The sequence below is a fragment of the Ursus americanus genome, chromosome 17 (assembly GCF_024610735.1).
Source record: "Ursus americanus isolate L20-20 chromosome 17, mUrsAme1.1.p, whole genome shotgun sequence".
Lineage (NCBI taxonomy): Eukaryota > Metazoa > Chordata > Mammalia > Carnivora > Ursidae > Ursus > Ursus americanus.
In genome coordinates, this window is record NC_142143.1 from 45,478,319 (window position 1) to 45,491,805 (window position 13,487).

A 13,487-nucleotide genomic window follows, 5' to 3' on the forward strand; every position below is an offset into this window, starting at 1 on the left:
TGCTTTGTGCCCCTGGAAGGGGGACATCAGACATTGTAAGACTATTCAAACAGCAGCATCTTGCCAACATGTCAAAGAATACCATTCAAGGTCAATACAAAGCTGTTTTTGCTGTATGGAAACAAAACATCTGTATGGAAGACCATAGGATTAATTTCTGTTTTAATACACCATGATGGGGAGAGGAGTTGGGGGAGTGCATAGTGGACCAAAGGGGTATAGAATTGGCTCAGTGGGCTTTGGGTCTACCCAACACCGAATCAGGAAGCCAGCTGGGGCCCAGAAACTGAGAGAAACAGCCCCAGGGCTGGCCATTAGGACTCCCTGCAATAATCCCAGCCCAATAGCTAATCATAACACTAATAATAAAAGGATAATAATATCAACCGTTTTTCAAGTGCCTTCTAGTGTACAAGATACTTTAAGCACATTATCTCGTGACAACCCCGTGTGCTGAGTGTGACTACTCCAATTTTACAGGTAAGTGAGCTGAGGCTCAGAGAAGGGAACAGCAAAGATACGCAAAAGGGAAAAAAAAAGGAAGGCTGGGTCAAGGTCATTGCGATTTTTACTTAGTGTCCAAGAATTTAAACTAGAACAAAAATATCAACATTTTTCTCAAGCACAGTCCCCACCCCACTTACCCACCCTAACGAACCCGCATTTGCTTGGCTGAATGACACAATGTGTGTGGGGACATTGAAGTCATGCAGTGCGAAGCCTGTGCTGCCAAGCTTAATGGGACTTTACGGACTACCTGGTCCAACCCTCGTGTCTCCAGATGAGGGAAAGGAGAGGGCAAGAAGTTAAACAACTTGCCCACAGTCATACAGCAATTAGAGACATTCCAACACAGATGCCTGGAGTCCAAATAGCGGCCTTTCCCATAGCACCCTCTCCTGCCATCAGTGTGACTCTGACTGGGCAGGATTCGAATGGAGCCCAACAATCTGAAAGATAGCTTTGATCGGGCAATATTGAACGAATGCTAGTCCTCCCTCCAAAAGTAGATGGGAGAGGGGCGCTTGGGTGGCGCAGTAGGTTAGGCGTGCAATTCTTGGTTTTGGCTCAGGTTGTGATCTCAGGGTCATGAGAACAAGGCCAGCATCATGAAAGCTACTTCAGATTCTCTCTCTCTCCCTCTGCCCCTCCTGCTCATGCTCTCTCTCTCTCTCTCTCTCTCTCTCCCTCTCTCTACAATTAAATCAATCAATCTTAAAAATAAAAACAAAAACAAAAACATAGATGGGAGAAACTCTCCAACAAGAGAAAAAGAGAAAAACATAGCTTGCCTTAGGCCTCTGGGGATTTCAGTTTAGTTTGTGGCCCTTCAGAGCTAATGTCCCCAGACCCCCACCCAGTCTACTCACAGAATCTACTCCTGTAAATCACATTAACTGCTCTTCTGTCATTCTCTCATGTAAATACACTTCCTAAGGGAAGTGTCACAGATAGCTCCCAGCAAAAACTTGTGGCTGGTGGTCTTTCCCAAACTCCTCCAGAGTCCCTGCTTCTCCAAGATGATGCCTGCAGAACTTCACTTGGATCAAAGAAATCCTGACAATCAGGCCCATCCCCAGTTTCAATCTGTCCCATCCCAGTGTCAGCTCAGCAGTGTATGGGGGATGGCAGGTGACAGTCAAGGAGAGACGGTGTCACAGCCTCTGGCTGTGCCAATGTTCCCTTAACTCTCCACACCTTGATGAGCTAAAGGCACAGCAGAGTCTCCAAGATCAGCTTCACTGTCCTGGTTCAGTGGCTGCCCACTACTCACCAGGTTTTTGAGAGCTCACTGGTTGCAAAAGTTGTGAGGTTGCTCCATCCATCCTAGGAGGTTCTAAGTTAGCAGGAATTTTAATGATGTGGCTGGAGCTTGGGCAAATATTGACATTCCATCGCACCAAGCAAGTATTGATTGATAAGAGAGAAAGCATACAGTGGGAAGGAGAAAGCTGACACTGTATTAAGCTTCTACTACATTCTGGGCATTTACTGTCATTCAATCCTCACCATGACATTATTATCATCTCTATTTGACAAATGTAGAAAGACCTTCAAAGAGATTCAGCGACCTCTCAAAGGCCATCCAGGCAGGAAACGCTAGAACTACAATTCCACCCCAGATCCACCAAACTAAACTACCAACCCACACACACGAGGCGTGCCCATGGCAGGCACTGCTGGTTTCCCACCGAACCTCTCCTTTCTTCCTTGCTCATGGAATCCTGTTCGCAGGAGGCAGCAATGTGCCCAGCCCCAGGTGGCCCCAGAATTCAGTAGCATCAACCATCCTCTGAAAGCCCCTCTGGCTACTGGGCCTGATGCTTGAGCTGCAACTCAGAGTCCCATTTCCTCATGGAAACCACATCTTATACACAGAAGTCAGTAAGAATGCAACCACTGTATCATCACCGTACTTCTGTTGTTCTATGGATTAAGCCAATTCTTGTAGATTAACCTGGGATGCCACCATTTATAGCATTGTTTCTACTGGAAAATGCATTAAAGATTCACCCACCCCCTGACCCCTACTCTGCAAAAAAACAAAAGAAAGAAAAAAAAAAATCCCAACAAGTTATAAGAGCGTTCATGAGTCCTTTATAAAGTTTATAAGCAATTCCAATTTCCAAAGCTACTTTCACATTATCAGCCCTTTACTCATCAGAAAGATCTAAGAATATGGAGAATGCCAAGGAATTTCTTGAAAGTATATACAATGGGTCTTTCTATACCATCTTACTCCATCTTATTCAATTGAAAGAAAATCTTTCCCTGGCTGAAAAAAAAATGTATTCTAGTCAAGATGCTAAAATACTAGCTACTGGCTACTGCATGCATTTTACAAATACAGCGCTGCTCTTCCTGGAGAGAGCTGGCTGGCATTAGGATACAGCCCACAGTGTCCAACCTCGGCACCGGTGACATTTGGGGCCAGACAATTCTTTGTTGTGGGGGCTCTCCTGTGCATTGCAGAATGCTGAGCGGGATCCCTGGCCTCCATCCACCGGACGCCAGGAGCACCCTGAGTTGTGACAAACACAAATGTCTTCAGACATTGCCCATGTCTCTTGAAGGGCACGATCGCCCCTAGACAAGAACCACGGGCAAAGGCTGACAAATTGGGAGGACCGATTTCCTAACAGGGCTGCATTAAACCTGCCAGAGCCATGAGACACTCCAGGGAAGGAGAAGGTCCTGATCTGTGCTCCACTAGCAAATCCCGCCCCCATACAGTGGGGGGCGGAGGGTCACCGAGGCCTTCAAGAAAGCCCGCGGCAGAAGAGGTGTCCCCCTCACGGCCGGCTCCTCAGGGTTGCCAGGCAGAATCCCTCAAGGCCCGCGTTCCCGCCCTGGGTCCTTCCACTCACCTGCAAGCTGTGAAGCGGCGGCCTGTCCCACTTCCTGTCACTTGGCGCCGGCCCTCGACGCGGTGAGGAGGAGGAGCTCCTTCAGGGCTCGTGTTTCGAGCTGCTCACTTGGGAAGCTTCCTTTGCTCAGCTCAGCAGCGGCCACGGCCCGGATTCCAGCAGTTGCGCACCGAGAGCAGCTCGGGAACCTGACAGAGCGTCTCGGGAGCTCGGTGGGAACCCGCCGCCGCACCTGCGCACCGAGCGGGCCGGGCTCCTTCCGGGGAACCTCTGCGCTTCCGCCCCAGCTCTGCCCTCGGGAAGGTAGCGGACCGTCGTGTATCCTCCAGGTTACCAAGCACCTGTCAGCTCCTCTCCGGGTTCTTCCAACGCTGTGCAGTCTTGTCAACTATTCTGGGTAAATCCTGAGTCTTTCTCAAAACTCACTCCCTTTTACCTCAGTGATAATCAACGGTAGAGAAAATCCGTTTGCTCAACATACATCGTCACGTTACTGGCTGCTAGGGATTTGAGTTTCCCGTATCAAACGGCGAGTAATACATGCGCCCGTCCTTCATTCAGATGCTCCGGGAAGGCAGGGAATTTGGTCTGTGGCTCATCACTTATTTTGGGATAAATTAATGCCCACTCTGTCTGAGGTGCTGTCGCTGTGCTAAGAGTGCAGCAGTGACCAGAACTGGCACATCCCTGGCCTCACAGGCCTGCAGGAGAGCAAGAGAACTAAGAAATAAAGAAAACGAACCCAAACTAAGAGCTAAAAGGGAGGGAAACTGTAGAGCGGAAACAGTCTCACTTAAATAGGGTGGTCAGGGGACCCTCTTTGAGGAAATGCTCGTTAAGCTGAGACATGAAGATGAGGAGCTGGCCTGAAAACATTTTCAAGGGGCCACACACAGAAACACATGCACACATGCGCATCTGCACACACACGCATACACCCGTACACATGCATATGTACCACACACATGCACGCCACACACACAGATACATGTGCATATGACCAGACACACACACACACAAATGCGCGCACCACACACACATGCACACATGCAAATATACGCATACATGCACACACTACACACAAATGCCACATACAAACACACATAAATACACGTGCACACATGTACACACATGCGTGCGTACACACACACATCCCCTTTGCTTCAAGGGAACATTTCAGGGCTAAGGGAAAAGACTCTACTACAAAGACCCTGAGACTTAGTTCTTTGTATTACTTAGTAATAAAAAGTGTGGAAGACACTCTATTTCCCACAATTACCACAACACTGGGTGATATATATGTAAGAAGACCTTGACCTAGTAGTGCTGGGGGTGATGGGAAAAGAGAAGCCTTTATTCCTAGGCCTAACCTTGGACTTACTCCAAGATACACAGATTTGATTTGATTTGACTTATATAGAGAGTGTGAGCAGGGGGAAAGGGAGAGAGAATCTCGAGCAGACTCCATGCTGAGCGTGGAGCCCAAAAGGGGGATCAATCTCACGACCCTGAGATCGTGACCTGAGCCAAAGTCAAGAGTCAGACGCTTAACTGACTGAGCCACCCAGGCACCACAAGATATATAGATTTTAGGACTATGCGCTTAAGATTTTATTATTTATTTGAGAGAGAGAGAACAAACAGGGAGGAGAGAAGGAGGGAGAGAGAGAGGGGCAGACTCCCAGCTGAGCGGGGAGCCTGACACAGGGCTTGATCCCAGGATCCAGAGATCATGACCTGAGACGAAGGCAGACGCTTAACTGACAGCCACCCAGGTGCCCCAGACTATGACCTTAGAAGTAGTTTTTATTTAGGGAAGAAAAAAACTTTACCAGTCAGAAAAGTAAGTTTATTATTGCTTATCATTCTTTATCTGAAACTATCCACCACAACTCCCCTTTTCTCAATGAAACAATTACCTTTTTTTAAAAGATTTTATTTATTTAGTTTGAGGGGGCAGAGGGAGAGGGAAAAAGCAGGGGCTCAATCTCACCACCCTGAGATCACCACCTGGGCCGAAACCAAGAGTCAGATGCTTAACTGACTGTGCTACGCAGGTGCCCCAACAATTACTTTTATAATGTAAAACTTTATATATATTTATATATCACATTATAAGTACAATCAGGCGTGTGTGTGTGTGTGTAAAACTCAAGGTTTTTTATACAAGGTACTGATGGGCATAATAAATCTACAGCAGTACTGATGGGCATAATAAATCACATCTGTGTTCTTTCCTATATTTAGTGCTGTCTTTAGTACTTAAAAATAATTTTCTGTATGAAATCAAGGCCTACTTCACCGGCCAGTTGGCATCAGCTCGTTTATTGCTGCTTGCTGAGGACCTACCAAGAGCCAGGCACGGAGGTGGAGACAGACAGATGCAACAGGAAGCCAATCCCCGCAGATCTGCCCTTGTGGAGATTATAGTCCCATCGTGGAGATAGGCAATCAGTAAGTTTTACAGGCAAGTACTGTCAGCACCGTGTAAAATCACTAGACGGAGTGAAACCCAGTCTGAAGGGTCGGGACAGGACATGCACGGTACAGCGGCACCAATGAGAAGAGTGGAGAGGGGTGGGGGTGGGGGAGGGTATCCCAGGCGGAGGGGCTGCACGGAGGGGGGGGGGTGTCCCCCCTGATGCGGGGACGGGTGGAACATTCGATGAGCCACAGGAGGCAGCAGAGGGGAAGGAAGCTCCCAACAGGCTGGAGAGATGGGCAGGGCCGGATCCTATAGGGTCCTGTAAGCCACGCTGAGGAGTCTGGGCTTCGTTCTGTGGGAATCAGAAGCCCCTGCCCAGACTTGAGTTGGGGCTTTGATGCCACAAGGAGGCCTTGCAACCAACAGGTGGGAAATGGGTAGGTGGGGGCTGGTAAGGGCAGAGTGAATAGAAAAGCAGATGAAAGGCAGAGATGAAGTGGTCAGTGCTCCTCTCCTGAAGCTTCAAGATCAGGCCATGAAGGCGCTTGAGCTCGGAGCCCTTGGGAAATGTCCCAGGAACCAGTCATTGTCAGCAGCAAGCCTGTCTCCCCCATCTCCTGCTTTAAACTGCTGCTCTCTCACACTCAGGCCGCTGTTCTGACACTCCTTTTCAGAGACTTCTCACCAACTGCAGTTCTTGGCTGAACTGAGCCCTGAATATCTCCTACCTGTCCCCTGTCCCCTTAGATCAACCAGTACAGAGCCCTTTGGGGTCACAGGAGTCATGTGATGCATTTTATATATTCAAAGACATCTGTAGCCATAGAGGATGTGGTCTTTCCTATGGCTTTGTGATAAAGATCCCGTGGGCCTATGAAATGCAATCAAATCTGCAGGCTGTCCCTTTGCCAGGGACAACCACCGAGGTCGGTCAATACATTAATCATGGTTAATCCATAACCCTCTGTGCTTCTCAAGGGACATTCTATTCACTTTAAACCCAATACAAAGGCGTGAAAAGTGACGGCAGGACAAAGTCTGAAAATACTATAGTATGGCTAGTTATAATCTTCTTCTGCTCTCTCCATTGTTTTTGTTTTTTGATTTCTTTTATTCTGCTTATTTCCATCTCCATCTTTCACACAAAAGAACTTTCTCAACTGTGTGGTTATCCTTAGCTACCTGCTCATATTAGGGGCTGGTATAAAGTGCCAAGTGAAGGGGCACCTGGGTGGCTCAGTCAGTGAAGTGTCTGCCTTCAGCTCAGGTCCTGATCCCAGGATCCTGGGATCAAGCGCTGAGTTGGGCTCCCTGCTCAGCGGGGAGCCTGCTTCTCCCTGTCCCTCTGCCTGCCGCTCCCCCTGCTTGTGCAGTCAAATAAATAAATAAAGTCTTAAAAAAAAAAAAGTGCCGAGTGGAAGTTCTGTGAGGGCAGTTTGTCAGCTGGTGGGAACTTCACTCCCGGAAGAGAACCCACCACTCTCGCTCTCTCGCTCTGGTGGAATTGTACCCTTTGTAAGATAGAGTCCTAGCTATCTTGTTAGCCACAGGATTCCTGCATCTAGAATTTAGTGGGTGCTCGATAAATATTTGCTGTTATTATGAAACCTCTTGGAGCCTCAGTTTTCTCATCTGGAAATTGGGGATAAAAAATATTTATCTGAGGAGTGCCTGGGTGGCTCAGTCGGTTGAGCATCCAACTCTTGATTTCAGCTCAGGTCGTGATCTCAGGGTCCTGGGATCGAGCTCTGCATCGGGCTCTGAACTCAACGGCGAGTCTGCTTCTCTCTCTTTCCCTCTGCCCCTCCCCCCTCGCTACACTCTATCTTTTTTAAAAAAAATGTACCTAGCAGGTGTTCTGAGAAGAGATGGTAGATGGAAAGCACCTGGCACAGTGCTTAGTATTTAGCAGATTAGTTACAAATAATAACAGGTAGCAGTCATTGTTCCTGTTATTTCCACAGGCAACAGGGCAGTGGCTTCATGACCATCTGTGGTCATCAGTGGCCAGGCTAAATATAGAGGCAAAGCACAGTACTTGTTGAGACGCTAGTTATTATAGTACAAATCAAGGAAGCAAGGAGAAGGCTCAAGATAACAGCCTCTGACATTCAAAGTGTAGAAAATCCGAGGACGTCCAGTCTTGAGCTGTGACTGAGAAGAAAGGTGGGTAGTGACGCTGCAGCACCAGAGACTCTGGAACAGCCATTCGCGTAGAATGCTCTTCTCCTGCTCTCTCAGGCTCTTAGGAGCAATTGAGCGGTAAAGGCACTGGAGGAGGGTAAAGAATATGCCAGTCCTCCCCCTGAACCCAGGCACGCTATCCATATAGCAGGCAGGCTGATGGACTGTCTCTTTTGGAATAGGTTTAAAATATATGTCTATAGTTTAAAGAAGAAAAAAATATTCAGACAGCACAAGAGGGTACTTGAAGAAAGATGGAAAGGTCAGGATTTCTATCACCCCCAAACCTTCACACAGATTCCCCAGAGATAATCAGTTATGTCTCAGTGATCTTTTTATGCATGCACAAGAATATATGCCTATTTTTTCACAGATGGGCTCTAAAAAACTTCTGAAACGTGCCTCCCTCCCCAGTTCATTCATCCTGAATATCTTTGCATATCAGTATATTTAGACTTACCTCATTTTTTAACAAATGCTCTATTCGTTAAGATAATGTAATAGATACACTCCCAGATCTGGATGGTTTAACAAAAGTGAGGTTTATTTCTCATTTATCTAAATCCAACCCGTGGCAGGGAATGTGTGTGCAGGGAGGCGGGGAAGTGTGCTGATCCTAGCACTGATTCAGGATGACCAAGGCCCTGCCAACTTCAACACGTGACTTCCACACGGTGGCTTCTAAGGTCACCCTGGGTGTTGATATCCAGGAAGCAGATGGGGAGAGTGTGGAGGAAGGCAAGGTTTGTTTTAAATGAGCCAGGCCTAGAAGAGACATGTATCACTTCGGCCTACATTCCACTGGCCAGAATCAGACTCTGTCCGAGGTCAGTACTAGGCCCGGTCCTGGCCGGACAGCTGCTTCCTACGGCTGGACACTGTGGAGGAAAAGCACAAACCTTAGGTTGGCAGTTAGCTGCTCTCTGTCACAGACACACTGGAGAAATACGTCATTTATTTAAGCCTCAAGAGGCCAGCTTTCCTCTTCATTCTCTTCTGCTTTTCTACTTGACTTTTGTCAAAGGCAAATTGTAAACTATGGAAAAGTATTACCTGGGACGATATGTACACTGGTTCAGATGTGGTGGGGTGGGGAGGAACACTATCAAGGAAAAGCCTTTAAAAGATGCATATATTTGACCCAAGAACACATCTAAGGACATGTCCTAGGGAAATTCGTGGGTAACTGCTCACACTGCATGTAGGAGGATGACTGTAAGCCACCCAGGTGCCCGACATTAGAGACCTGTATACACTTACGATGCCTCCATATAATGGAATACAGGTGGTTAAAATAATTGTGTAGATACCTGCAAACACAAAAATGTCCATAGTTATGATAAAAGACTCCTAAACAGTATTAGTAAATTTTTAAAAATAAATTGGTTACTTGTGGCAAAAAAGGCTGGAGGACATACATTAAAATATTCATAATATTTATCCCTGGGTAAGAGGACTATTCTCTTGTTACGCATTTATATAATGCCTGAATGTTTTACCATTTGAAAAAAACAGTGAAGCTATTTTCAGCTTGAAACAAGCAAACAAAAAATGTAGATAAAGGCAACTGGAGCTTAGGTGACTGAAAGCAAGTATGTGAATCAGACCTGGCGTCCCAGCCCCTGTGCGGCGGGCCTGTCACCCGACACTCAAGCTGCTATCGTGAGCACTTTTCCCTGTTGAAGTGACTGGCTTTCGTCAGGCCGGTCCCCGGTTATAATGGGAGACAAGCGGCCTCCGGGCAGTCCACAGCAGCCCCCTCCCCCGGCGCGCCCTGTCGGCGGCTCGGCGCGCTGGGGCGCGCGGGGCCTCCGGCCTCTGCATGGGGAACGCCATCAGGGCCCTGGTGGCCTTCGTGCCCGCCGACTGCTGCCAGAGCTACATGGTCAGAGACCTCCGGGAGATGCCGACGGACAAGATGGTGGATCTGAGCGGGAGCCAGCTCCGCCGCTTCCCCGTGCACGTGTGCTCCTTCCGGGAGCTGGTCAAGCTCTACCTGAGCGACAACCACCTCAACAGCCTGCCTCCCGAGCTGGGGCAGCTCCAGAAGCTGCAGATCCTGGCCCTGGATTTCAACAACTTCAGGGCTCTGCCTCAGGTGGTGTGTACGCTGACACAGCTCTGCATCCTCTACCTGGGTAACAACAAACTTTGCGACCTCCCCAGGGAGCTGAGCCTGCTCCAGAATCTCCGGACCCTGTGGGTCGAGGCCAACTGCCTCACCCAGCTGCCGGATGTGGTGTGCGAGCTGAGGCTCCTGAAGACGCTGCACGCCGGCTCCAATGCCCTGCGTCTGCTGCCAGGCCAGCTCCAGCGCCTCCGGGAGCTGCGGACCATCTGGCTCTCGGGCAACCTGCTGACGGACTTCCCCGCTGTGCTGCTGCACATGCCCTTCCTGGAGGTGATCGATGTGGACAGGAACAGCATCCGGTACTTCCCCAGCCTGGCCCACCTGTCAAGTCTGAAGCTGGTCATCTATGACCATAATCCTTGCAGGAACGCACCCAAGGTGGCCAAAGGTGTGCGCCGTGTGGGAAGATGGGCAGAGGAGACGCCAGAGCCCGACCCCAGGAAAGCCAGACGCTATGCTTTGACACAGGAGGAAAGCCAGGACGGAGAGGGACCTATCCTGCCGTCTCTGCTTCTTTCTCCCAACTCCTGAAGAGCTTCAGTTGTCAGTCAAGGCCAAGGACACAACTCCAGCATCTTCTGGAGGCCTCTCCTTTAGAGTGCAAAGGACTGCTCTGGGACATGTGGGGCCCTCTGCCAGTCGGGGGCTGATGTAATGAGAAGAAATGCCTCAATCACACCAAGAAGAAAACATTTCTGGCCAAAACCTCCCCCAAAGCGAAGCTGTGTGCTCTTGGTAGCAATGAGGACTTCCCTGACAGAAAATCAGCTTCTCCAACAGATATTTTGAAACACTGAAGAGCAAGAAGGGCTAGGACATTTTGTCCTTCTCCACTCTCCACAAGTGGCTGGTCATGATGCTCATGAACTCCTCAAATAAGGTATTTATGAAAGAATTCACCTGAGTTCTGGTGGCCTGGCTCCAGCCCTTCGCAGGATATACTGTGTTAGAATAACCATAAGTGATATGAAAATGCTAATTCGGGTCGTTTATAAAAGACATTTCACCTAGTCAGTCAGACTCAGAGACTCTGTGCTGTTGAAAGGCTCAAGATGAAGCAGCTTAGTGAATGCTGAGAAGACCCCTGATGGACAATGCCTCCTGGCGGAGCCCAGCTGCCACCGTACACTTGACAGAGGTTCACGCTAACTTAGCTGGTTTTCCCTTAAAGGCTTTGACCCAAGGTCTGCTCTCAACTGCTGTTACTCCAATGCTAGAAGTCATCTAGGAAGTAGAACCTCTGGTTGGCAACGTGGCCTTATTAAAATCAAGCCTAGTTGTAATCCTGCCTGCCTCTGTAGAGCAGAGCCCCTCTGTGTATTCACATTAACGAAGCAGAGCTGAACTGAATCCCCTTCCATTGAAGGAAACCACATTTTCAGAACCATATTAGGATAAAGCTAATAGGTGACATGTTTACTTGAAACAAGCATCTGGAAATCTGAGTTGCAGGATGTGGTATACATAGGATGCTTCTGCCTCTAGCCATAGCTTCTCAGCCTTTGTACGGATTTAATTTTTGTAGATAGGGTCTTTTGATGGTCAGTGTATAGCTTATGTATTTTGGCCGTTGTTTCAAATGTAAATTGTGACCTTTTCTTCTTCCCACAAATACATCAACCTTAAACACACTGCTGTCAGTGGGTGATTTAATAGGGTCCTTTATGTTCTTGAACCTTTCCAGCAAGGACACAAAAAGTATCATCTTAACTAAAACTTTCATGTGTTCAGCTTTTAAAGTTACTTTTGTCCTAAAACCGTCTTTACCCAGCAAAGTTTGGTTCTAAAATGACACCGCACAGCAGACTATTTTCATGTGTTTTCCTACTATAAATATTTCTTACTAAACCAGAGGAAGAAAGTTTATCACAGCACTCTTCTATTGCTACCTTCCAGGCTGTAGAATATGTGCAACCCACTGATTAGACTGCCAACAGATCCCTTTAATCATTCAGTTAATAGGCTGTCAAATATTTAATTCCTTTAGTAACCAGTCCAGATTTCCATTACACAGCTAGAATTTATAGTTTATTTTCTCATGTCTGACGTTTTGAAACAAAACTATACTTAGTCGATGCTAGAAACATGATGCCAACTGCCTTCTCAGCTGCATCTACAGCCAGCCTTAAGATGGCTCTTTTTCTTTTGACCATGTTTTCCTCCTCCCAAGATTAATGGGCCCACCTTTTCTAATACTGCTGTAGGTTACGCCATAAAACAGGGTGACACCAATTGACCTGTACAGGGTTCTCATCTAATGAGCTAACTGGTCTGAATCAAATGTCAAATTATAAACATCTGACACTAGTCAAGTGGTTTTCTTTTAAAATAATATAGAACAAACATTTCTCAAACAATACGGTTAAGGGTTCACCAGTGATTTTGCTACCCGAAAGTTTTCGCTATAGGATTTCAATCAATTTTATAAAGTAACCATGTCAATGCATATTAACATTTCCATAACCCTCTGATGTTTTCTTGAAATTCTGACATAATTAGAAAGTTAAAAAGGCAGAAATGAAGCACCCAATGTAACTTTTTTTTACTCATAATTTTAAAAGCCTTGAAACCCAAAAAGTTATGCATCAGAGAAGAATCTTTTTGAAAGATTTGAGCGAGCGAGCAAGCACTCGAGCAGGTGTGTGCATGCATCAGGTGGGAGGGGCAGAGGGAGTGAGAATCCCACGGAACTACTACTAGACAAGACGGGGGGTGGGGGGAGATCAAGATAGTACTGAGACAGCCAGATAGGAGTGTTAAGAGCAGCAGTCACCACCCATGAGGTTGGATGAACAGGGAACAGCAATGTTACCCTACTCTAGTAAGAGCTAAAGGGCATGAAGAAAGGGTTACCAGTGCAACTGTAGTGATAGGTCTCACAGGGATGCAGCCATTTCCAGAGACAAAGAGCAAAAGCAGGAAGAAAATACCAATTCCCTATCCCCATATCCTGCTGGTGCCTCCTGAGTTAAACCACAGGAAGTTGCGAGGCAGTCAGCAAGGAAAGTGGGCCCGTGGCCTCCAAGCAGGCGAAGAATGGATCCTGGCTTGAGGACAGTAAAAGGAGAATAAAGAGTATACATAGTATCCTTCAAAGAAAAACTGAAGGCTACCTAGAATAGATTTAAATATCCTAAGCACTTTGACAACTTTTCATGTGGTTACTATTAACATACATTCCAAATCTCTCTTTACATGTCACAAAAGTTTTGTGAAAAACTCGTTGCTTCCACATTTACTGTTTCTGAGTTACAAGAAACTCCATCCTAAAACTGTTACAGGAATAGTGGGGCCTAGGTTGGTATTTAAGTTCTGACTGAAAAGACATTAAAATTCATGAACCTGAGATAGTCTAGGTTCATGACAACAATGTAAGGGC

The 13,487-nt window shown here is 47.2% G+C and overlaps 2 protein-coding genes across 2 annotated transcripts in view; one reads left to right on the forward strand and one right to left on the reverse strand.

The window, feature by feature from the left end:
* Positions 1-3,520, reverse strand: part of RAB3IP (RAB3A interacting protein) — a 132,456-nt gene extending 128,936 nt beyond the window's left edge. The window contains exon 1 of the mRNA XM_087868931.1: positions 3,369-3,520. The gene's annotated coding sequence lies outside the window, so the exon portion shown is untranslated. The remainder of the gene's footprint in view (positions 1-3,368) is intronic.
* A 4,076-nt stretch (positions 3,521-7,596) lies between these two features.
* On the forward strand, positions 7,597-10,729 carry LRRC10 (leucine rich repeat containing 10). Its single transcript, XM_087868933.1, has one exon. The coding sequence runs from the start codon at positions 9,800-9,802 to the stop codon at positions 10,637-10,639; it is 840 nt and encodes a 279-aa protein (XP_087725059.1). The 5' UTR covers positions 7,597-9,799; the 3' UTR covers positions 10,640-10,729.
* The last annotated feature ends 2,758 nt before the right edge of the window (positions 10,730-13,487 follow it).